Here is a 25,676-nt window from a genome sequence, read left to right as displayed (position 1 = left end):
TTAATAAATTAATTATAAATAGTTCAAATTAATTTATTATTAATTAGAATTAATTCAAGGTTAATTGGAATTAAGTAAAGGCACAAGGGATGAATATAATTGTCCATAGTTGAGAAAAAGAACAATTTTAGATGGTTTTATTGGAGTGGACAATTTTATGGAGGGCTTTTAGGGTTTCCGGAAGCCTCCTAGAGCTGATAAAGATAACTGCCTTGAATAGATAAAATCTGATTATTATATTATTCAAATCAGGGTTTATCCTTGTGACCCCCTAACTATAAATAAGAACCTTTGGCTCCTAAATTTTATGGCTCTTACCTTTCACAAGGTGGAGAACAAATTTCTCTCCATCTTTCCTATCTCTTCTTGATTTCTAAGGTTCGATGGTATTGGGTGTGAGCCATTAGAGGCAACCACAAGTTTGGTGCTAGCTTTCTGAAGTAGATATGATGATTTAAGGGTGCTACATACAATTGTAACACTAAAGATATGTAATCCAATCTATTGAAGTTGATCTAGGATAGGGTTTATGATTGTTTCAATAATATGTTTCTATAATGAGAAAATACATAAATCCCTAGGTTGCATGTGCCCATGCATAGATTTTATGATGCTTCTGCTGTGTAATTAAGTTTAATGTAACCTAGAAAATTCATTAGGGTGGACCGTGATATTGCTCCCTGATGCCTAAGTCAGACGTCATTTAGAAGGGGTAGTAAAGTTGCATGGGTTGTTTGAACTCTACCTTGTTGATGCGTATCGAAGGCTTTATATATAAACAAGGTGGTGCAGTTTCTTGCTTTCCTAAACGAGTGTTGTAAATGTCCAAGGATCGCAAGGGTAGTACTCTTCAATATTGTAATGTTGCCTTTTTCGTGTTTTATGAGATATTTTCTTAAAATCCATACAGGCGGTTTCTTTTACTTTTAATATGTTGCTAGGCGATTTTTTCCTGGCCGGTTAACTTGATATAATAACTCCGACCTGCTAAGTATTTGGGCCCGTTGCTTGGTTGTGGATTGCTCTTAATCTGTGATGTTCTTTCTTTGTGTGTGAGCTGATCCCCATACACCATTAGTTATCTGTTATCTTGAATGAAATTGGGATGGTTTTATTACTATTAAAAATGAAAATTTTTGTTTTATGTTTTGGAATGTTACACATATATAATTTGTTTCCCGCATACATTTAGTAGATTGCATTTGTGGTAGTCCTTTTTATTGTAAATTAGTAATATCCTAAAAGGCCAATCTTGGTGCACCAGAAAGAACTCAATTTGAGGTTTAGAAATATAATTTTTTTGTACTCACTGATAAGAATTTTTATTTGGAAATTATAGATTATTAGAAAATTAGTTGCCTAATTATTTGAATATGAATCATATCTTGTAACATAAAACATATGTTTTTAGTTACATGTTGTTTGAATATGAATTTGATTTTATGTGTGTCCTCTAAAAGTATTAGCTTGCACAAATTTAGTACATATTGCACGCCGTATATTTCACTTTCTCATTGCTTATAGATTTGTGTTTGCATGTACATTTCTCATTATATGTTATATAAACTTACAAAAAGACAATTTTGAAGATTAAATAAGTAATTTAACTCCAATCATCTAAGAGTATTAGCTTGCACAAATTTAGTGCGTATTGCATGTACGTATATTTCACCTTCTCATTGCTTGTAGATTTTTGTTTGCATGTACACTTCTCATTATATGTTATGTAAACTTATAAAAGGACAATTTTGAAGGTTAAATGAGTAATTTAACTCCAATCATCTTTCTCATATACTTGAGTCAAGCATCCCATGGAGGGTTTCAAGGAAGACCTAATAAAGCTACTCATTTAACTCGAATTATCTTTCTTTTGAAGTCCAAGGATCAACATAATTTTTCTTATAACTATTGCAAGTTCAATATGAAAAAATTACAGTTTAATGTTGTCTTTTCATATTTTAATGTATTTATCAATATCTCTTGATTTTGAATTTATAAAATCACTTTTATTTATGGAAATATCCAGTAAAGTTCCTATATATTTTAGGCCCAGTAATGATAAAATCATGATTTTGGTACTTTTTTGAACAAAAAATACCAAAATACCCGCAATTGTTTAAAGAAAAGGACAAGAAACATACCATTGTTTACAAAATTGTGACTATAGCTGCTAATATTGAATTTTAGCCAACAATTTCTGGAAAAATATTTATATTTTAGACTCATTAATGATAAAGTCATTTCATATTTTAACATAAAATGACAAAAAAAAAATATTATCTTATTATAACTTACTTTATTCTATCTAAAGACATGATATTATGCAATTGAAATAATACAACATATTATATGTATTTTATATTATCTTACTGTGATATGATTGTACTATAATTTTTTTTCCCTGTTTTATAGATGATATTATTGTCAATATTTCTCTCTACCTAATATCATTATCTTACCATAACATTACTATATTCTTTATTTCTAATTTTATTTTTGTCAATCAAATTTTAATATTTTAATAAGACAAAACAGCCTAAGAGAATACAATTAAATGACAAATAAAAATAATACAATTTATGAGACAAATGGAATACACAAATATTTAGTAAAATATTACTCTCTCTCTTTCTTTATTTAAAAAAAAACCTATGTCATGACTTTATCGTAAAAAATAAAACGGTTAAAATTGAAAATTACAGACTTAAATCTCAAATATATAAACTAACTATCAGGTTTTATAACCTTACAAAATCCCAACATATTTTCATCAAATGTTTAAAAAAACTACTATATTATTTTTTAGTACACAAAAACCCTTATATTTTTTAAAGTTCTTATTTAAGGTTTTCTGAGCTTAGAAAACCTACTCTATTTTCATGAAAATGATTAAAAAAACCATTATATTATTTTTTTAATGCATTTAAACCCTTATATTTTTTAATTTTTTTTAATCTAATGAATTGTAACACTTGAATATTCACTGATGCTGCATTATACAATCCAACAATCAATGTCTTAAATGATATATTTTAAAAAAAATATAAGAGTTTTAATGTAAAAAAAATAATATAGTGGTTTTTTTAAGAGTTTGATGAAAATATGTTGAGTTTTTATAAAATTATATTTTTTTTTAACAGACAATCGCTTATATTATGTCTATTTTAAAAAAAACAACATTATAACTTAATCGTTAATAAAAGTAAAAACTAAAAGATTTTACCGAATATTATGAAGTTAATTATAAGAAAATAATGCACAATCGCTACAACCCACAAAGCTGTTGGAACAACAGTTTCTGTAGAATATAAAAACGTCACGAATCTCAAAGTGGTAAAAAGGGAGTGAGAGACTGAGAGGTGTGTGAACTGTGTATGAAGTTAGCAACAACATTTGGACGTATTCACGTAAACAGGAGAGAGAGAAAGAGAGAGAGTGTGTGTAAACAGGACTTCTTGACGCCAAAGAAGGAATCTTTTCTCCATTGTCTGTCGATTTTTTTCAGAGGAAAGAGGAGCACGGGTTTGTTTCATCGGACTTTCTTCTTCCTCAGCGATTTTAGGTATAGGGTTCTTCAATTCGAATCTATCTTCCGGTTTTTTGCTTGATTTCTTCAATTTCTGTCTCGGGTTTCGTGGAAATTTGATTACTTTGTGTTTCCTTTTCATATTTTTTCTTGATAAATGCCATTGTTTAGGAAGAAAATGAGGGTTTACGCTTGTTTCAATTCTCCAGGGATTTAATGCTTATAGATTTTTGCTTAATTCCATCTGATCTTTTGAAGTATTTGTTTTTTGGTTCTGGGTTTCGTAAAAAAAATCGATTTTTAGGTTTTTTTTTCAAAAAATTTCAGTGAAATCTCTGTGTTTGTCGTGGGATTTTCCTCTTTTCTTGGAATTTAATGTGATTGTTGGATTGTATAATGCAGCATCAGTGAATATTCAAGTGTTAGGTTCACAAATCACAACTTGAGATTAATGAATTGTTAGCACATAATTAGAGTACTTTATGACATGATAAACTTCTTAAAAACTTGGGAATTTAATTTTATCAAAGAAACAATTTATTGCCCACATCAGAGTATGCCAAAAATCTTGTTGAACTTTTAACTAATTCTAAGTTTCCTTGTTAAACTTGAACAAATTTGAAGGTTCTTTTTATGTGTTGTTGAATGAATGTAGGGTTTCATCATTTTAAGGAATTGTAGTGTCATTTGATTCGATACAAATAGAAACACCTAATATATGATTTTGTCTGTGTTTCTAATTCTTTCCTTAATATGATCCAAGTTTCCACTTTTCCCTAAATGGTTAACTCAAAAGGGTAAAAAGGGAAAGCAAGTGAGGTCATTGCTTGAATATATAAACTTTCTTCTTGTTATCGATCTATTTCTTCTAAGATTTATATGAATTTCAAGTTCTGTTACATACTTTTTTTGTGCACCACTTAGGAGTTATAGCTGTTTCTTTTATTGTTGTTGTGAAAACTGAGATTAGTTCACTAATTCGTAAGATTAAACTTGTAATAGATGTAAAAAAGATACCTGTAAAGTGTGATTTTATTGACATGTATTATAAGCTAGTGGTTATTAGCTTTTTCTATCAAAGTGCCTTTTTCTTTTTAACTCAATAAGCTTTATGAGTTAAGCACTTAATCTGGATATCTATATATGGTTGTTTCTTTTTGACTTAATCCGGTTACATTGAATTAACAAGTTATATATAAAACACCAACCATTTACCTATCTGCCCTTATTTTTTCCACTCAACTATTCTCATGTTAAAAGAAACAAACCTTATGTATAAAATATTCTAACACTTTGGCTGTGTTTGGCGTGTTGAGCTTTTTTAAATTGTTATGTTTGGCAAGCTAAAAAGTAGCTTATAAGCTAGCTTTTTAAAAAGCTACTTAGACCAGCTTTTTAGGTCCTTTTTCAAAATTTTCCAAATATACCCATTCATTAATTATAGAAACACATTTTTTTAAATGCCCTTTTAAGTCATTTTATATCTTTCAACTAGCTTTTCAGCTAGTTTTACCAAACATCATTTTTTATCAACTAGCTTTTGAGCTATCAGCTAACTTTTTATTTAACAACTAGCTTTTGAGCTATCAACTAACTTTTTATTTAACAACTAGCTTTTCAACTATCAGCTAGCTTTTCAGCTATCAGCTAACTCTTTATTTAACAACTAGCTTTTCTGCTATCAGCTAACGTTTTATTTAACAGCTAGCTTTTCAGCTATCAGCTAACTTTTCAGCTAACAGCTAGTATGCGAAACATCGCCTAAGTTTTTATTTAACAGCTAACTTTTCAGTTAGTACACCAAACATAGCCTTTATCCACACAAACATCAAAACATGATCATTTCATTCCTTAAGAAACACATGAAAAAAAATTGAAGTGAATTCACTAATTTGAAAGATTAAACTTTGAACAGGACATGAGTATGCTGGTGGGGACATGCTCCAGCCAAGGGAAACAGACTTGCCAGCCTTGTTTTTGGTGTTGGTTGTGCTTCCTCTTGTTGCTTACATCTTATTAGGAAAATGGAGTGAGTCTTCTAAAAAGAAAGAGAGGATAAATGAGCTTGCTCAAATTGCTGCAGAAGAAGCTTTTCAAGTAGAATCATCATCCATGGCTACTACTACTATTGCTGCTGCTGCTGTTGTTATTCCTGTTGTTGTTGTTCCCATGTCAAAATCCAACAATTCGGTTCATAAATGTGCTAAATGTTTTGCTCAAGCTAAAACTCGATGCTCTCGTTGCAAATCGGTTCGATATTGGTATGTAATGTATGTTTAACATCAAGAATCTTTAAGAAAGATTGTAGAAAAAGAAATTGGAAAGCGGTTTACTTTTATTGATTTGTTTCGTATAGCATGTTATACTCTTTTGTTTCTTTCTATTGAAACATTGTGTTATGGGAAATCTTAAGCAATGTTGTCAATATAGAAAGGAATTTTAAGTTTTTAACTGCTATAAGAAAAAAGGGTTAATCTCAAAAAAGAACTTACTTATAGTTTGTGTTTTTACACCTTTGAAATACCTTTTGCCTGAAAAAGACCTTGTATTTTTTCATTTTTTCCAATCTGGCACTTTTAGTCATCTTTTTCGAAAAAATTTGTAAAATGTGAGGTTTTTTTTCGAGAAAAAGTAAAAAAGTTGAAGGTTTATTTGGGAGAATTTAGAAGGTTGAGGGTTTTTTTGGAAAAAATACAAAGTTGAGGGCTTTTTCGGAAAAAATGGAAAAAATACAAGGTCTTTTTCATGCAAAAAAATGAATTTAAGGTTTAATCCGGAAAAAAAAACATGAAATATAAGGTTTTTTTTGAGATTAACCCTAAGAAAAAAAATTGGAAGTGGAATCATTCATGATTGTGTAGGTTTTTTGAAGTTTAATGTTTAAAAAGGAAAAAAAGTTGGAAGTGGAATGTTGTAATTATGTAATAGAAAAAAATGGAAGCAGGATGATATAAATCATATAATTGACTAATAAGCAAAAGTATATTGATATTTCTTGCATTTATCCTTTAAAAGAAAAGGTTAAATGCAAGAAATAACAATGTATTTTAATTCATTTCTTAGTTTCATCCAAATATAAAGCCATTTTCACTCCTACAATAACAAAAAAAAGTGAAAGTAGGATGCTTTATTACAAAGTACATTGCTATTTCTTTGAAACATAATTGGACTTTTTTATTCTTGTAGTTCTGGAAAGTGTCAAATAATTCATTGGAGGCAAGTTCACAAACAAGAGTGTCAATTCTTGGAGTACAACAGCAGTTGTGCATCTCCAAACTCAGCTTCAAATGAAGAATCTGTTGATGAATTCAATGAAAAATCGGATTCACAATTTTCTGAATCCAATTTCAAGCTTGAAAAACCGTTTTCAGATGATAATTCTTGCAAATTCAACAAAGAAATAGCAAGAAAAGAAGAGAGTGTTACAATAGAGTCATTTGGAGAAACATGTTCCACTTCATATGATAGTATTCCATCAAAGGGAACTTTCACTCGATATAAGGTTCTTAATTCTTATATTTTAATAGAAAATATTTTTGGGTTTTTGTTTTTTGTTTTTTATATTTACTAAATACTGATTATTTTACCAGAAACGGGGTCATCTTGTGTTATCTAAAGAAGACATTCAAGAAAAAAGTAATGTGGATTCGTGTAATACAACAACGAGTAAATTTGACTCAGAAAAGTCAACTCAAAATGGGACAAATTTATTAGATGTTGAAAAAGTCGAATCAAATGTGGATTATGAGATTCACACAACAAAATGTTCTGAAAGAAGCCAAGCAAAGAAAAGTAATACAAAATTGCATAAATCCACCAAATCATCTGTGAAAGTGTTGAAAGATTATGAAAGGCGTAGTATGGATCAAGTTGCTGATGTATTATTAGGTGCAATTTTAAATCTTATATTTTTCATTTCATATCAATTATTTTACAATGTTATATTCATATGTAATTGTGATGCAGATGATTCTAGACATGGGGACATGAACACTCTTCATGAAGGCAATAAGGGATTCATGAAGATGATTGGTTTAAAGAGGTCTTCGAAGCAGGATAGAGTGGAAGCTAATACTGAGAAACATAAGAAAGTAAAAGTAAGTTCATTAATAATTCAATATCAAATCATTGCATCTTTTTATCATGTTGTCAATATGGTAATATGGTTAAATGATTTCTTTTTGTAATGGTAGATGCTATTTCCATATGAAGAATTTGTGAAGTTCTTCCGATATGAAGCTTTTGATTTGTTGCCAAGAGGGCTTGTAAATTGTGGGAATAGGTACTTTGCATATTTTGCATGTGTGTGTGTGTATTTGTGTTTGTGTGTGTATGTATAAATCAAAAGTTACACTGAGTTTGTTACAAGGGAATTTGGGATTGGATAAGCTTTCTAGGGCTATTTTCGATGATGATGAATACAAGGGCATTTACGTCTTTTTCACATAAGGAAAGATTGAAAGTGAGTCTTTATCCCCACCTTTTTGAATTTTTTGTTCCACTCAAAAAGGTGGGACAAAGACTCAATTTCAATATTTCTTATGTGCAAAAGACGTAAATGCCCTTGTATTCATCATCATCGAAAATAGCCCTAGAAAGCTCATCCAATCTCGAATTCTCTTGTAACAAACATGCCCTGAAAGATTTCATTAACTATCAAATATAGTAAAGAATAAACTACAAAGTGGTCCCTTTGCTTTCTGACTTTTAACGTGTTTAGTCCAAAATTAGAATCTTTTTTCAATCTTGGTCCTTATTTCAAGGTTTCATATCCGTGTTCGTCCATGATACCTTGACATAAAAGACCAAAATCAATATGAAACCTTAAAATAAGAACCTACATCACGAACTCCACGGGACCAAAATCGAAAAATATTTCAATTTTGGACTAAACACGGTAAAGTCAAAAAGCATAGGGACCATTTTCGTTATTTACTCTAAATAACTAAAAAACAATTTTGCCATTCTACTTGTTCTCCAGCTGCTATGCGAATGCAGTGCTGCAGTGTTTGACCTCCACGAAGCCGTTGACCATCTATTTACTCCGCCGATCACATTCTCGAGCTTGTAATTCAAAAAAAAAAAAAAAATCTTTTCTCCAAATTACTTTTTCAATCAAAATTCAAAACAATAAAATATATTCACTAATTGTTCTTTATTGTATTTAAGGTTGTGCAAAAAGTTGGTGTCTTATATGTGAACTTGAGCATCACGTATTAATGTTACGTGACAATGGAGAGCCACTATCACTTAGTAGAATTCTTGTGAATATGCGGAATGTTAATAACCAAATTGGTGATGGGAGTCAAGAAGATGCTCATGAGTTTTTAAGGTATGTCAAAAGCTCAAAATTACATTTTTACCCTTTGAATTATGTTTGATTTTGTATTTTTTGGTTTTAGGCTTTTAGTTACCTCGATGCAATCTATATGTCTTGAGGGTTCGGGTGGAGAAGATGCAGTTCATCCCAAATTGCAAGAAACAACTTTTATTCAACATACATTTGGGGGACAACTACGATCAAAGGTGGAATCGGAAAACATATTTATTGCATTTGTTTTTAGGGTTAAAAACAAGAAATAGTGATTTACTTTCATTGATTTGTTTATTATAACATTATACTTTCATTTCTTTTCTATTAAGGCATTGTACTTTGAAAAATCTACCATTTACAAAGTAAAATGCAATAATATAAAGTGGAAGTAGGATGATATAATACACAAATATATGAAAGTAATACCCATTTCTTGCATTTAGCCTTGTTTTCTATTTTAAACAATTTCTAGGGTTAAATGCAAGAAATAGCAATCACTTTCATATATTTGTGTATTATAGCATCCTACTTTCATTTCATTGCTTCAAAAAATCTACCAATCGTATGTAGCAAAAAGAAAAGGAAGTTAAAGTAGGATATGCTATAATACATAAATATATGAAAAACGTACATTGTTATTTCTCACATTTAACCCTTTTTTCTATTTTAAACAATTTCACCGAGTTTGCTCCGATGAAAACTAGGTCAAGTGCTTGAGATGTCATCGTGAATCCGATAGATATGAAAACATAATGGATCTTACATTAGAGATTTTCGGGTGGGTTGAATCATTAGAAGATGCATTGACTCAATTCACGAGCCCTGAGGATTTAGATGGAGAAAACATGTATCGATGTGGAAGGTTTGTCAAAATTATATTCATATATTAACATGAAAAGATTTATCACTAGAATGCTATAAATAATACACAAAACAAAAAGAAACAAAAGTAAGATTATATAAAAATGTAAATATAATAACACGTTTGATTTCCCATTAAAAGGTGTGCGGCATATGTTCGAGCACAAAAACAATTAGCAATTCAAGAAGCTCCAAACATTCTAACAATTGTCTTGAAGAGATTTCAGGTATCTTTTTAACTTTTTTTTTCGACTTTTTTAGCGTAAAATAAGGTAATGTATGTATGTGACATGTTTTTTAATAATAGTTTGTTGTTTTTTTTAAGGAGGGGAGTTATGGGAAGATAAATAAGTGCATTACATTTCCGGACATGTTGGATATGATTCCATTTATGACTGGGACAGATGATGTGCCTCCACTTTACATGCTTTATGGAGTTGTTGTTCATTTAGACACAATGAATGCGTCTTTTTCGGGTCATTATATTTCATATGTGAAAGATCTTCGAGGCAATTGGTTTAGGATAGATGACACACATGTTCAGCCGGTGTCTGTGACTCAAGTGATGTCAGAAGGGGCGTATATATTGTTCTACATGAGGTAATTTATCTATTTTGTAGTTAAAACTTTGTTGGAACATAATACAAGCATACGTAAATGCATGTCCGTTATTTTAATAATTAAATGGAAACCTTAAATGCATGTTAATTATTGTAGTTTCAACGTAATTAATTAATTAACTGATACACAACTCAAAATGACGCCATTTTGAGTGTTTGTGTCCGGTTTGGTTTATTCGGTTTTTACATTTGTAAAAACCAAACCAAACCAAAACAAAACAAAACAAACCGAACAATTTTTGTAAAAACCAATATTTATGTTCGGTTTGTTTGTTTGTTTGTTTGTTTGTTTGTTTTTTTTTTTTTTTTTTTTTTTTTTTTTTTTTTTTCCCGGTTTTTATATCTGTAAAAAACCAAACTAAACCAAATAGTTTTTTGTAAAAACCAAAATTTATGTTTGGTTTGGTTTTAATATATGTAAACCAAACTGAACATTTATGTTCGGTTTGGTTTTTTTGGTTTTTATGTAAAAACCAAACTGAATAGTTTTTGTAACACATCCAAATTTTATGTTCGGTTTGGTTTTTATATCTGTAAAAACCAAAACCAAACCGAACACTTTTTATAAAAACCAAAATTTATGTTCGGTTTGGTTTTTTCGGTTTTTAAATTTTCGTAAAAACCAAAAAACCAAACCGTTGTTCTCACAACGGTTTGGTTTTCGGTCACAATTTTTAGATTTTTGTTTTTTTTTCCACACCCCAAACATACAAAGATATTGTGCGCGTTGGGCACCCATCCTTGATACAATTTACAACACCCCAAACACACGTACCAAAATATTGTCTGCTTCATTAACACGGTCTCAGTCCAATACACACCAAACACAGTATCCAACCAACTTACTTGATTGAAATGTCAAATATATATTTTTTTTATGCGCAGATCATCCCCTCGTCCCCTAAAAACCTACTCCACAAAACCAAAACCTTCCTCCATCTCCGAAAAACACCGGATCCCAAAAGCTCCAAAACCAACCATAAATCAACAACCAAAAGCATTCCAATCAATCACAACCCAAAACATTCCCCCACCACGTACCGATTTTTCCGATGCAGCATCAAGCGATTGGTCAATCTTCACAAGCTCAGACGACGCATCTTTCACTACAGAAAGCACCCGTGACTCATTCAGCACCATTGATTATACAGACAACGATCCGATTTCTTCAATCTTCAACACACTTTATAGCACCCCTCCTGATTATAATTATACAACAGTCAGGGCCTCAAGTAGATCAAATTTGATACCCCTGAAATCGTATCAAGGTTGTGAACCTCCGTACAGATTACAGAAGGTCTGTTCATCGGATTCGAGTAGTAATTGTGGATTATACATGAAATATGAAAGTGATCACAAGGATTCGATGAATAGAACTTCTGGGCATTGTACACTTTAGATTTTTAGATGTGTTTGGAATATGTTTTTTTAGATGTAGGGGAGTAGATGTTGGTGCCTCAAAATTTTGCCACAATGCTTATGTAAATGAGGGCCTAGATTTATACAATTATTTGCTTTGAATCGGAGCAAAGTCGTCGGAGTATTTGTCAACTACTTGCACACCATTCAAAGCTTTTGATGAGAACATATGAATTGTCTCTTAAGTTGTTTTTTTAAGTTAATTACTAAATCAAACGTAAATTTCAAATTATGCACGTGAAAGGTATTGTTAATCTTTTATTTAGAGATTGATAACATCCGCGATAAAAGAGGTTTTATTTTGTAAGATTGTATTTTTATAAATTTATGAGTAGAGATTCATTTACCGTTTTTATTTAATTTATATTCGAATTTGAATATTTGATCGTATATTTTTAATTAGTAATAAAGTTTTATTCAATAGAAATGAAAAGAAGTAAAGAACTTTGTAAAATGAATAGAGTTAACGTTATATAGTTAAAAGTTAAAAATGGGAAATAATATTCATTTGGTATTATTGAGAGTTATATGTTTATAATAAGTTTAGTTTTAACATTGCTGCAATAGCAGAGAAATCGTTCAAGGCAAAGAAGAAATGAAAGGAGAAAAAAAAAGTGAAAGAGAAAACCCGAAGTGTGAGATTGACATTTGGCCTGACGTTATCAAATTGTATTGGAAATGTGTCCCTTTTCTAAGTGGTTGAAAGTTCAATCCTGTTCTGGACAAATATATAGAAGGCATTTGGACGTATTAACACAATAATTATAAGAAGAGATCAAATAATAAAATCTTTGACTATTAATTTATCAATTCGAAGTGGGGTGCCCGAGATACAATTTTAAGTATGTTTAAACTTTTGTTTTAAACTTTAAAGTTGTAAATAATTAGTTATCATGATCTGATTATGGATAACCGTTCGACGGAAAATTCGTTTATGTTCGTTTATTTAATAAATGACCGAATATGAACATAAATTCTTGTTCGTTTAGTTAAACGAACGAACATGAACAATGGTTTCGTTTTGTGAACGTTCGTTAGCATGTTCACGAACATGAACAATGTAATTTGTTAAACGAACATACATGAACAAGAAAACTCGTTCGTTTAACCGTTCGCATTCGTTTATTTGTTTGGTTAACTTAAACGAACGAACATGAACAAACACCGTTCGTGTTTGTTTGATTCGTTTATAACCCTAATTATGGGTTATAAAATGGGAACATATATCATGTGGTTCTTTCTTTGTTTCATCTTTACAGTGATTTTGGTTGACAATTTTCTTTTTTCTTTTCAATGCCTAACAAATCACATGAGATTGATACCATATATCAGCTACTTGAAAGCTTACAATAGCTAAGCAAAGAGCAAATCTTCGACATTCTTTTTCTGAACATTAGGACCTTGCTGCACCTAAGGCTCATGTCTATAAACTATTTAAAAACATCACCACGAACAAAACATTGAAGAGCTAAGTCAATAACTCTATAATGCGAGGGTTTAGTTTTTAGAGTTTGGTGAATTTGTTTCACATGGACTCAACCATAGGTGTAGCCCTTGTCAGTGAGAATCTTCTTCAACTCATTAATCAAGATTTTAGGAGCAATTCCAGCAAGTATCACCAGCAAAGTACTGAAATACTAAGTTAAAAAACCTACAAAATATATAAATTCTTTTTATTAACTTTTTTTCGAGACTAAATTACTAAAAAAAATCTTAAAATTTTAATAATCAACGGTAGTAAAAAAAAGGTCATGTTAACATATATAATTATTACCAACAGTGTATTATCGTGTAGGTAAATGTCCCCTTCCAAATGGTTTTGAGACCGACATATATATAGAGATAAACATTATACATACATAAATACATTACACACACACACACTAATTAAGGGGTTATTTTTTCCCATTAAGGTGATGTATATGCTGATAAACATTCCAACAACATTCCAGTCCCTCTAACATTTAATTAAGTGCTAGTTTTTTCCCATTAATGATGTATACAAACAGTTACTAAAGTATTGTAATGCTTTAAATAAGTTACTTGAAGTTAGTCTTCAAACAACATGAGCTGCTAATTTTTTCTTCCAAAAACATGAGTTGCTAGGTTTTTCCATTCCGTATTTGTCATCCCAATACACCATGTTGATTTTGCATGTATGCCATATTGAACACTTTTTACTTCTCTATGACCTAGAGAGAAAATATTTTAGCAAAAAATCATGAGTGAAGAGATGAAGTTCAATGTATAGTAAGAGGATTTCAAGTAAGATATAGTTGAGAGATAGTAGAAGAGAGGACAACAACAACTTGCCTGACCTTGTCGGAGCCATAAAACTCTCACGTGCTAACTTTTCCATAGATTTGAACACCAAATACCTCAACTTCTAAATTATGAGGATTCTGTCATGACCTAATCACAAAATTTATGAACGTAAAAAAAGATAAGAGGAAGATAAACAATTATAAGGGTTTAAAATCATACATATTGTTCGTCTTTGTGTATTTACGAATCCGGTGAATGTGAACTTAGTGATATAGGGGAAGATGACCATCATTGAGAGATTTTTTCCTCGATTAATGCACGGATTAAATGACCAATTCAAAACTTGAGATACAGTAGCGAGGTTGTTGGGTGGGATAGGAATGCAGACCGAGTCAAATTGTGTTTGACATTCTCATTAAGATCAATATATTTGTTATTCTAATCCATAATTTATTGTCACGTTTTTAATATTTTCCTATAAATTAGATTTTGACTATTTCATTCATGTTGACCAAGTTCTTACTTATCTTTATATGTTCAATGTTGACCGGATTAGATTTCAAATCATAAAATCATTGTACATGATGCAATAAGGGCTTATACCTTTTAATTTTCAGCCTTTGACGATATATATATATATATATATATATATATATATATATATATATATATATATATATATATATATATATATATATATATATATATATATATATATATATTAGGGGTGTGCATTAAACCGCACAAACCGCATAAACCGCCCGCACCACATAATGCGGTTTTGGACGCTCGTGGTGCGGTTTGCGGTTTGTAGTTTTCATAAACCGCACTATGCGGTGCGGTTTGCGGTTTATAGTTACCAAACGATGGTTCAAACCGCAGTGCAACATACTATATATATATATATACACACACACACACACACACAACACGCTAGATGTTTACCACTTTTAATACCATTAATAATGTTTATGAGATTTCGATTGATAAATATGAGTCAAAATGGGAAACCAACAATATCAAAAATATGTGTTTATTACCATAAGTTCATATTATAATTTTAAAATATTGTAAAATATTTTGATGTTATGTATAAAGAAGATGCTTATACAGAAAATTAATCTTTTCATCATAGAATATAAAGCACCACACACTTATTATGTTTAAAACTAAATTTAATATTTATGTTTATGAAATCGCATAAACCGCACAAAAACCACAAAACCGCCCGCACAAAACCGCTCCACATAACGCAGTTTATTACCTTTGCGATGCGGTCTGCGGTTTCCGAAAATAACAAACCGCATATGCGGTTTTAAGGATAAACCGCACCGCGAACACCCCTTATATATATAGGGTTAGGTTATTGTATTTTAACTATCTATTGTGTGCATGTATGATTGATTCTTGACCAATCATTTTCGTTATTTTAAAAAAGTAATTAATGCATATTATATGTTAATGATGTAATGAGTATTAATTAAATTTTCAGCATTTAATATGCATTAATAACTTTCTTAAAGTAACTTAAATGATTGGTCTAGAATCAATGTTAAATGTACACAATAGATAGTAGAAAATTTGAACCTAACTCTGTCTTTCTTTCTTTCTTTCTCTCTCTCTCTCTCTCTCTCTCTCTCTCTATATATATATATATATATATATATATATATATATATATATATATATATATATAGGGAAAAGATCAAATGAGAACACCTAAAAGGTTGAGAATGCGAGAACAATTTTAGACCAATAATTCCATAAGGGTATAAAAGGAATTTTACGATATAATTAAATATGGATAATTAATAACTCCTAAAATCATGGGATGTTATCTAATTATTTATTTTTTTAACCTAAATACTAGAAATGTATTTAATCTATTTTTAATCAATAATATCATTTAGAAAAATGTTTTTACCCTGATTAAAAAACCTTTTTTTACCAATCTATCAAAAATATTGATGAGTTCATCATTTAATCCGAATATGTGTAATCATATAAGAATAAAACATATATGTAATTATATATGAATTTGGTTGTAATCTTAAATGAATAGATGAATTAAGTTATAATAATAAATAAATATAACACAACTTATATAGAAAAAATTACAATACAACTATAAACATAAACAAATAAAACACATTAGATATATATTATACATCTATTCATAAATAATAACACAAAAAGTTATAATGTAATAAATATCTATTTTGCTATAGTCACATATGAATAGAACATAAACAAAAATTATAATAAAACTATTATTCTCTAATCATAAATGAATACAGCAAGATATTTTCCACTTTGTCGTGTTTGTTTGTATATTAGCGCTCCGACATTCCATTGTAGAAGCATCTCGATTTTTTCTGCACACCGTCAAATAAAGAAATAAATACAATTAACAATTAATTAAATGAAAAAGATTTAGAAAAACATGTTCAAACATGAACAAAATATAAAATACATAAAAATATATAAATAAAACTATATTCATGTGTGAATAGAGCTATATTCATGTATGAATAGAACCTACAACCAATCAATAAAATTAAGTATAATAAATTTAATAATGAATGAATACATAATAACATTAATCAAAAGTAAAGGGACTTACGAGGGAGAGATAAACATGCCGGAAGATATGACATTCCCTGTGGAAGAGAAAGTTATGAACACGAATAATGTAAAAGAAAAAACAATCTAAACTTGAAATTGGAAGTTGAACAGATGAATCGTATTAGCTAAATAGGAATCATCATTTCATCCGTTTCAAACTAATAGCAAGTTGATTTTCTAGATTACAGTAAACAGATTGATAAAAAGGGAAGAAGCATAAAAAAGGAATATGAAATTTTCTTTTACTCCCATTTCAAGCATACTATCATCGACCTATTTCACATCATGTTGATCGACTAACAGTTTCAGATTCAAACAGTCAGATCATTATTCACTTCTATTTGTAATCAGTAAAACGTAAACAATTTAAATCCAATGAAATTTCCAATTGGGTTTTAATGCATCACCCAAAAATCCCAATTCAAACCCAAAATCCTCACTTGTGATCGCCAAACCACCTCAATATAATTTTAATAACAATAAATACCAATTGGGTTTTAGTGCATCTTCCCCATAATCATTTATGAATCACTTATAATTTTAATAACAACAAATTGTGAAAATAATATCAAAAATTAAGAAAATAGCATCAGAAAAATCGAAACATGAACTAGAAGAAGAGTAACACGAACAAGAGTGTTAATCACAACTTCCCACCACTGGGGTTGTCGTCTGCTCGTTGGGCCACCCGAGTACCACCTCAATATGTCTCAAACGTTGCTGCTTCACCATCTCCCTTCTTGATCTCAGTCCGAATTAAAGCTTACCTAAAACGATGTTCACAATGTTGATGATGGCGACATAAGTTTAAGATTTCTATGGAGATAATGACACCGATAGAAAGGTTGACAATGGCGGTAGGAGGGTTTGATTCGAAGCGACTGAGAGATAGAGACATGCTCTAGGTATAGAGAGAGAGAGAGAGTGACACAATTGAAAGGAATTAGTGAGAAGTTATAGGAATTCAATAAACAATGAATTACTATTATACCCTTTTCACTATTTTAAAGTTACACTTTAATACCAATCAATTTCATAATTTACATAAATGGTCCGTCTGATAATAACCTTAGATCTGAATGTTTAGATGGTGTAGATCTGTTCTCGCGTTCTCAACCTTTTTGATGTTCTCATTTGATACTACCTCTCTCTCTCTCTCTCTCTATATATATATATATATATACACACACACACACACACACATACATACATACTCTCTCTTAACCCCGCTCATACACACTTTTACAATACCTCACGACTCTAATTTAGGCATCAAAATATCATGGACAATCTGACAATACTCCTAGCCTATCTTATGTTGTCTTCAAGTACTACGCTTGATTCGATAGATGTACTCCAACCCCAGAGACAGAGACCGATGGAGATTGATGTGGCATCACTACGTCATTAATAAAACTCCACTAGAAAAAAATACGACACAAAAATTATCATAACGAAATTTAACAATACTAGAAGCATACCTTCAATGCCATCCGACAACAACATAAACAATATAAACAAGCATACCTTCGATGTCTGCTGTACATGTGTTACATGGTAACAAACATGACACTGATCAATGCACAAAACCAAGATCGGGGTAAACAATAAAAGGTTAAGAAGCAGAGGCTTCAAGAAGGGACAAAAACTAAATTTATAATGACAAAACTCATTGGTTGCAGAAATGCCATGAAAGACAAGCACAAGATCACCAAAACTAAAAACTATACACGAAGAATGATGTCACCAAAACCCTCCATTGAATAACATACCTAGGAGTTGCCAACATAAACAATTTTGTATCGATGTTATACCAAAACATGATAAGGCTAACTCTAGAACATTACCTACCACATAATATTCAACCATACATACCACTAAACGGGCCAATTTTTGGCTTTCCAAACATCCAAAATTTCATGACAACAATTAGACAACAAACATACCCATAGACAACAAACATACCCACAACCAGGGCAAACCTACAACACATACATGATCCCACCAAAAGAGTATACACATACACCACCAATAGGGAGGGAACATGTGAACACTAGTACACAAAACTAGACACTTAAGGTCTAACAATCACCTCTTTCAAGAATAATAGGATAGTACAAATTACAGGCGGTCGCAAACGAATCTTCAAAAAATTAAAAAAAGCAAAGGAGTCGGTATCTAGATGATCATATATATAGAACTACACGTGAATGATGGATGTATACTATCTTTTCCAACGACACTATCCTGATCGACTCAATTACTATATAAGATCCTACTAAATGAAAGAATTATAGACTTCAACCGACTTATATAGAGAAGAATTAATAAGCGATTTTGTGCAACAAAGTAAGTATAAAACCGATAAACAATAAATACTTGGATGCAAACCAAAATAAGATGATTCCACCCAGTGGTGAGTTTAGAAAGGAAAACCACGTGGTTCACTAAAAGTCATGGTGAGTTTAGAAAGGAAAACCACGTGGTTCACTAAAAGTCAGACCGGTTAAAAAAAATAGGTTCACTCGAGTCGGTTCACCAAGAAAAATAACTGTTTTAGCATGTATAAAAATTGTTGTTGAAATGACTGAGCCCGAATAAGTTATTCCTTAAATTTTTTTTTTACTAAAAGCAAAATTTATTTGGTGTTAATCGGTCTAAACCAGACATCAGCAAGCTTATGTTATACATATTTATAATAGAAAACTCCTTAACCATTGTTTTCTTCGAGTTAATGTGGGACTACTAATCCCACTTATGATATGCCTTTTATTGTCTTTAGTTTATATCTTTTTTTTCTTCCTTTTTTACCAAACACGTTAAGATAGGTCTTACAAAATATTTAAGATAGGTCGTAAATATTTTTTTTGTATATGACTTGTCATAAACCTTTTAATTTTAGGTGGGTTAATTGACCCACCTTCTCATAACATAGCCTCGTTAATGATTCCACCTGCACATGAGTAAAAAGATTCAACAAGACAACGTTCAATGCACTCGAGAATACCGATAACATTGTAATCACAACTTTCAAATATGTATTACAGCCTCAAACATATTTCAATTTTCTAGTTAGGAAAGCATCTAGGTAAAAGAGGAGCTAATGGATAAAGTTTATCCTAAGGAAAACAAAATTAGCAGTAGAGAAAGTTGTTAGGGTCAAACCTAATGATTTGGTGATAGTCAAGAATTATATACTTCAAGTTGTCATCTTTTGTTAAGTATGAGCGGACAGAGTGTTGCAACAAGGGCTCAATCAAAATATGCATACGTAGATAGTTAATATGGCTTGACAACTAGAAGTTTCTTGAAGTTTTGGACATCTCAACATTGGAGACTTATCTAACAACAACCTAGCCAACAAACTTATGAAGATATGACGATATAAAGATAGAGTCCGCTTTAAGTTTAAATAGAAGATATGGATAAGACAAGTGGTTCAAGATTACGATAAAAGACTCACTGTTTGTAAGAGATTGTTTTTACCATTGACAAGATTAGTATTTATGTAGTATTAATCATTGTTGTACATAGTTTCTTAGTAAGATTTAGCATGATTTTTTTGAGAGATTTCACAGAGGATTTAAATTGTTTGCAAAACAATCGAGGTGTGTCTCATTATTCTCCTTGTATTCATGATATGTTTTTGATCGATAAAAAATCAATTTCTAAGCTAATTCCGTGTGACATAATCATGTGATTGCAAAAGTAACTGACAAACAACTAGTATCAAAACAATTTTAGATCATTTACTAAAAGATCTGCTATATTTGTAATCATGTTTCTCTCAAGATCAATGCAATCATGCCTATCAAGTATGTTTCAATCAAATTCCTCGAACGAATTCCATCCTTTTGATGAAAAAACTTTACAATGTGTCTTAGAAAGACACTCATGGTTCTTAAAACTATGGACTACAATATGTTGGAAGTCATCACCGAATGACCTTTTATTCCAACAAGCTAGATCGTTGAAGCTAGATCTTTTCTTAGAATCATCAGGACTCCAATTACCCAATGGTTGGAGGATGGAAAAAGAAAAGTTATCCATGTTTATTGAGTTAGGTCGATTGATTAAGTAGGAGTTGATGCCTGAAGAAGTAATGAGATCACTATGCCACCATTCACAACCATTATTGAAAATTAACTTATTAACTAGGGAATTATCAGAGTTTTTCTAACAAGTGCAAGATTCTATTAAAATATACACACTTTACATCCCATCTTAAATCACGAGTTTACAATAAAATCTAATCTATTAAATAAACAAGGAAAATACAAATAAATAAAACTACTTCTTCTATTCTAACTCCTTGTGTTCCTATCTTCTTCACATACACTGATTGCTACCTGAACTTGAAAAACATGAAACATATCCACAACATCAAACAACAATGTATGGTGAGTTATATTCTATTATGTTTTCATGTTTATCTACTCTTAATCCAATAACATACACTGCTTTTTTCTCAACCTTTCTCATATTTTCTTCCTCTGCTCTTTCTATACTATACTCTTATGTACTCATCTCGCACTCTTTCATAACCACTTTTTAGCCTCTTCTCATACTCTAAAATTTATCTCGTCTTCTTTATCTTTCTGTTATCTTCACATACTCTATGCATGCTCTTTATTACATTCTTTATTTCTTTTTACACATCTCTTACTCTAGCATGCTTGTCTCATGATCTTTTTACTCTTTATCACTCTATCCTCACATACTCATGCCTCAACATTCTACTTTCAACTAGACCCAACGGTCACATCTCATACTCTAATCTCATCTACCTTCTAAGGGAAACAATGTCCCATCACATTGTTGGGTAAACTCATACAAACTTACTCCCTTTTCTTATGATCCTTAATCATTCTTTCTCTCTTGAATCCTTCACAAATTCCTTACTCTTAATCCATCATGGATTACATTTAAGTTCTTAAACGAACTCTCATTCCTTGTTCCACTCATGGTACCTTTCTCTACCTCTTATCTAACCATACATATTCTTATTCCTGCAAGAATCATTAATCTATGTTCCTTAAGAAACCATCATCACATTACCAAAGGAATCATACTCTTGTCCTCAAAGGAACCTCTATCTCATTCCCGAAAGAATCATGCTCTTGTCCCCGAAGGAACTTCTATCTCATTCCCAAAGGAATCATGCTCTTGTCCCCGAAGGAACCTCTATCTTATTCGTGAAGGAATCATCTTTCTACACATCTCTAATCTTTTATGTGACTCATCACATAAAACTTGTCCCATAAACATTCTGTCTCTTTATTTCATCAGAGATACTCTACCATTCATATAGTACTAACTCATTAAGTACTTAATCTCCATCTATGTCTATTGACATATAGGTATTCTACACAATATCATTAGTGTTTAGACATACATCCATACATAGGGTTATAAGGTATATACTCCTATTCTTTTCTCATCTACATCTTACATGTATTAGTCTCAATAAAATTAGCATCTACACATGCTCACATACTCTTTTATTTGATTTTGCTAGATATAGTCATATTTCATTTCTTTATACATCTCTTAGGTATTTAACAAATACCTTTGTCATCTCTGACCATACTTACTCTAGGTATTTAACACATTCTGTCTATGATGCCCGTTTTTTTAGAATTTTTTTTAGAAAATACGATTTCATTCCAAGAATTTTTTTAGAATTAAAACTCTTTAAGAAAAATATATTGTAATATATATATATATATATATATATATATATATATATATAATTAAAAAAAGAATTATTCTTATAACATAAAAGAACATTTTTTATAATATAAAACAAGAATATTACGACATTTTTAAGAAATATACACCAACTTCTATACTGTATTCTTTAGGAATATGTAATCATTCTTAAAGAATATGCACAATTTATAATATTAACTAATATTCTTTAAGAATTTGTAATCATTTGTAAAGAATAAGCACAAAATTTATACTATATACTACTATTCTTTAAGAACCTATAACTGTTTTTGAAGAATTTTTATTTGTTTTTTATGGTTTTTCTATATCTTTATCTTTACCTTTTCATGTTAACCAATAAACCACTCAAGTAAAATTTTTATTTTTCTCCTATAAACAAGAAAGAGAAAAGTTAGAACATTTGGTACTAAGATTATTTATTTTTAATTAGAAAAAAAATTTATATTACAAAAGAAACTACATTTCGAATGATACATATCACAAATCCAGACAGATTATTATGAAATAATGTAAAATCTAAAAGATTGAGCATACTTGAACTCAACCTCTTTTTTTTGTTGGTATGAAGATATTAGGGAATAAACATTCTAAAAAATTTGTCTAAATGAGGACATAAAACTTAATTCGGTAAGTTGAAAGCTATAGATTATTGCTTTGTTTTTTTACTTAGTAAAAACAAATACATCTATATATGATTTTAAAAATATAAAATGATTATATATATGATGAAATTATACGATGTCATATTGGACTTGTAAATTATTGGAGGGTAAAATCAACAAATTAGTTTTAAAAAGTATATGATTTTTCTTATATCTCATGTTTTTTTGAAGGTTTTTTTTTTGTCGAATAATGATTTTGTAATTATAACGGTGCCTAATGCAAAATTAATGATCATTTTAAGATAACTAACAAAATGGTGATAGTGATACCCACTTATTTGGTCATTTTTTGATATTTTATTTTACATTTGATTTATGTTTTAAAAGCGAAAATACAAATCGTCAAACTAACAACTTTTTGTGTTACAAATTTGTACGTTTGTCCCTTTGTGGCCAACTTATGGTTGTAATTGGTTATATGTTTTCATAAGAATTTTTATATCTTTGACTATTTCTCTTATACACTGCATATATCTTTTAACTATATATATTTTTATAATGATTGGTTTAGAATTAGTCACGCATTCATATAATATTTGATGGTTATATATGATCATAACTATATATATATATATATATATATATATATATATATATATGTGTGTGTGTGTGTGTGTGTGTGTGTGTGTGTACATGCGCATGCACACACATGTGTTTGTGTTTTATACATTTAAATACATATAAGAAACATATAAAAACGTTTTAATATATTTTTAACGTATTTATATAAATACATTAAAATACATATATCTAGCATGCAGATGTTGAAAACCAAAGACTCATATTGGTGTAGTGGTAGGGTCTTTTGCTCTTTTTTGTTAGGGGTCATATTCAGTGCCACTTCGGCACTGTTTATGGAGTGTTTATGGAGTGTTTATCTGTTTTACCATTAAATTGGGGTAATAGAAAAAAATAATAATAAAAATTTAGACATTAATGAACATAAAATTAAACTTATGATAAATCGTTATTAATTGAGGAATTTTATAGCTTTTGTGTCAATATTCTTTTTGGTTTTAACCCAAGAATAAAATAAAGTAAATCTTTTAATTATCGGTTAGTATCTATTGTTATTGTAAGAAAAGTTTCAATATTATATCAATAGTTAAGCAAAAAGTCATAATATTTTTACAAAAAAAGACATGATACTAGTTAAAATTTTGAAAAAAATATCATTTTTGATAGGTTTTTCATATTTACTCGGTACAATGTCTTTTTCCGATAATTTGGTTAAAATATTAGAATATTTTTAAAGATAACCCTACTATTAACCAATACACTATGAGCTCTTAATTTCTTAAATTAATGTATATTATTATTAAAATATTATTTATAATTGTAACAAATATTTTTTATTATAAACAAAGAAAATGCAGTCATTCTTAATTTCTTGGAATGAAAGTAGACTAAATATTCTCTTATTGCTTGCTATCACTTCAAACTCTTTATTTTCCTCTTATGCATTGATATGCATGTCATGATAAGATGCACTATGTAGGTGTTTTTTTGATGTTGATTTTCCTCTTATGTTCTTTAACTTAACTGACACCCAACCTCCATACGTTACCTGATAACAACCATCGTCTAACACACATCTATTGAGAGTGAAAACTGAACCTTGAATGACAATTTAAATGGAAGACGAATGACAGTTTAAATGGAAGATGAGTGAAGAATGATTATGTATTTCACGTTTATATCTATGTCCAGATATAAATACGAAGTAAATAAGCACTCAATGTATGTTTCTTAACCGATGGTTGTTTACTATGTAAGATACAGAGGTTGAGTAGTAGTTAGGCTAAAGAACATAAAAGGAACACGAACAAAATGCATCTGACCATGAACACCAATACATAAGAGGAACACAAAATGTATGAAGTGGTCAACAAACAATAAGAGAATAGGTAGTCCACCTTTTCATCCTTAAAAATTTACAACGGTTATATTTTTTTGTTTATAATAAAAAAGATGTGTTATATTTATAAATGATTTGTTAATTATAACATATATTAATTTAAGAAATTAATAAGTCAAAACTTATTGGTTAATAATATGTTAACTTCAGAAAAATCAATAATTTTTGAACCAAATTAACCAGAAAAAATCACGATGCTAGATAAAAATGCGAAACCGAACAAAAACGATTTATAAAAACAATTTTCGAACCTTTTAGTTAGTTAGGCCAAGATAGCAGGATTTTTCATACAGAAACCCATTTTAGTAAAACATAATTACCAAAAATAATGTTTTATTATAGTTTATGGTAAGCAAGTAAAATTTCAAAAGGGTCCTGATTTTTGAAGAGAGAGTTTTTATCCTTCCACTGAAAAAAGAAATAGATTGACAATTATACCATGGTTTTAATTTATAAATATTATTTTTGAACCGGTAAATATAATATAATCATAAACTAACACCTATTTCCACCACGAGACTTGAACCCTCGAGCTCAAAAGAGGGAGAACACCACCTGACATTGTTGGGCTACACGCCCTTTGGTATTTATAAATCTTTAATAGAATAAATTACTGAAAACGACCTTGTGGTTTACCAAAATTTCACATTTGGTCTCTATCTTTTCTTTTGCACTTAGACCGTCCTTATCTTTTTCTGTACAGATCGAAATTAAGTCACAAACCGATGGTGCT

General features: G+C 30.0%; 1 protein-coding gene and 1 long non-coding RNA gene across 2 annotated transcripts; one reads left to right on the top strand and one right to left on the bottom strand.

Moving 5' to 3' along the window:
* Nucleotides 1-3,347: 3,347 nt before the first annotated feature.
* Nucleotides 3,348-11,908, top strand: UBP15 (ubiquitin-specific protease 15). Its single transcript, XM_079018518.1, has 13 exons — nucleotides 3,348-3,562; nucleotides 5,442-5,787; nucleotides 6,713-7,028; nucleotides 7,117-7,414; nucleotides 7,493-7,623; nucleotides 7,720-7,808; nucleotides 8,508-8,593; nucleotides 8,696-8,858; nucleotides 8,929-9,052; nucleotides 9,545-9,702; nucleotides 9,844-9,928; nucleotides 10,027-10,301; nucleotides 11,207-11,908. Exons 2-13 carry the CDS (start codon nucleotides 5,465-5,467, stop codon nucleotides 11,718-11,720), a joined length of 2,562 nt encoding a protein of 853 aa, XP_078874644.1. The 5' UTR covers nucleotides 3,348-3,562; nucleotides 5,442-5,464; the 3' UTR covers nucleotides 11,721-11,908.
* A 1,624-nt stretch (nucleotides 11,909-13,532) lies between these two features.
* Nucleotides 13,533-14,316, bottom strand: LOC145074336 (uncharacterized). The gene is made up of 2 exons (XR_013691801.1): nucleotides 14,054-14,316; nucleotides 13,533-13,932 (listed from the first exon to the last, which is right to left on the bottom strand). It is a non-coding gene; the product is annotated as an uncharacterized LOC145074336 (long non-coding RNA).
* Between the last annotated feature and the right edge of the window lie 11,360 nt (nucleotides 14,317-25,676).

The sequence above is a fragment of the Lactuca serriola genome, chromosome 9, assembly GCF_051521515.1.
Source record: "Lactuca serriola cultivar US96UC23 chromosome 9, Lser_US96UC23_V15, whole genome shotgun sequence".
Lineage (NCBI taxonomy): Eukaryota > Viridiplantae > Streptophyta > Magnoliopsida > Asterales > Asteraceae > Lactuca > Lactuca serriola.
Note: the sequence above shows the minus strand (reverse complement) of the source record. Positions and strands in the feature narration are given on the sequence as shown.

What these genes read in the sequence shown, in the direction of transcription:
- UBP15 (XM_079018518.1), top strand. Translation starts at nt 5,465, where the DNA reads ATGCTCCAGCCAAGGGAAACAGACTTGCCAGCCTTGTTTTTGGTGTTG. An exon ending in TGCAAATCGGTTCGATATTG is followed by an intron (nt 5,788 to 6,712) that starts GTATGTAATGTA and finishes TTATTCTTGTAG; the next exon opens with TTCTGGAAAGTGTCAAATAA. An exon ending in AGAAACATAAGAAAGTAAAA is followed by an intron (nt 7,624 to 7,719) that starts GTAAGTTCATTA and finishes TTGTAATGGTAG; the next exon opens with ATGCTATTTCCATATGAAGA.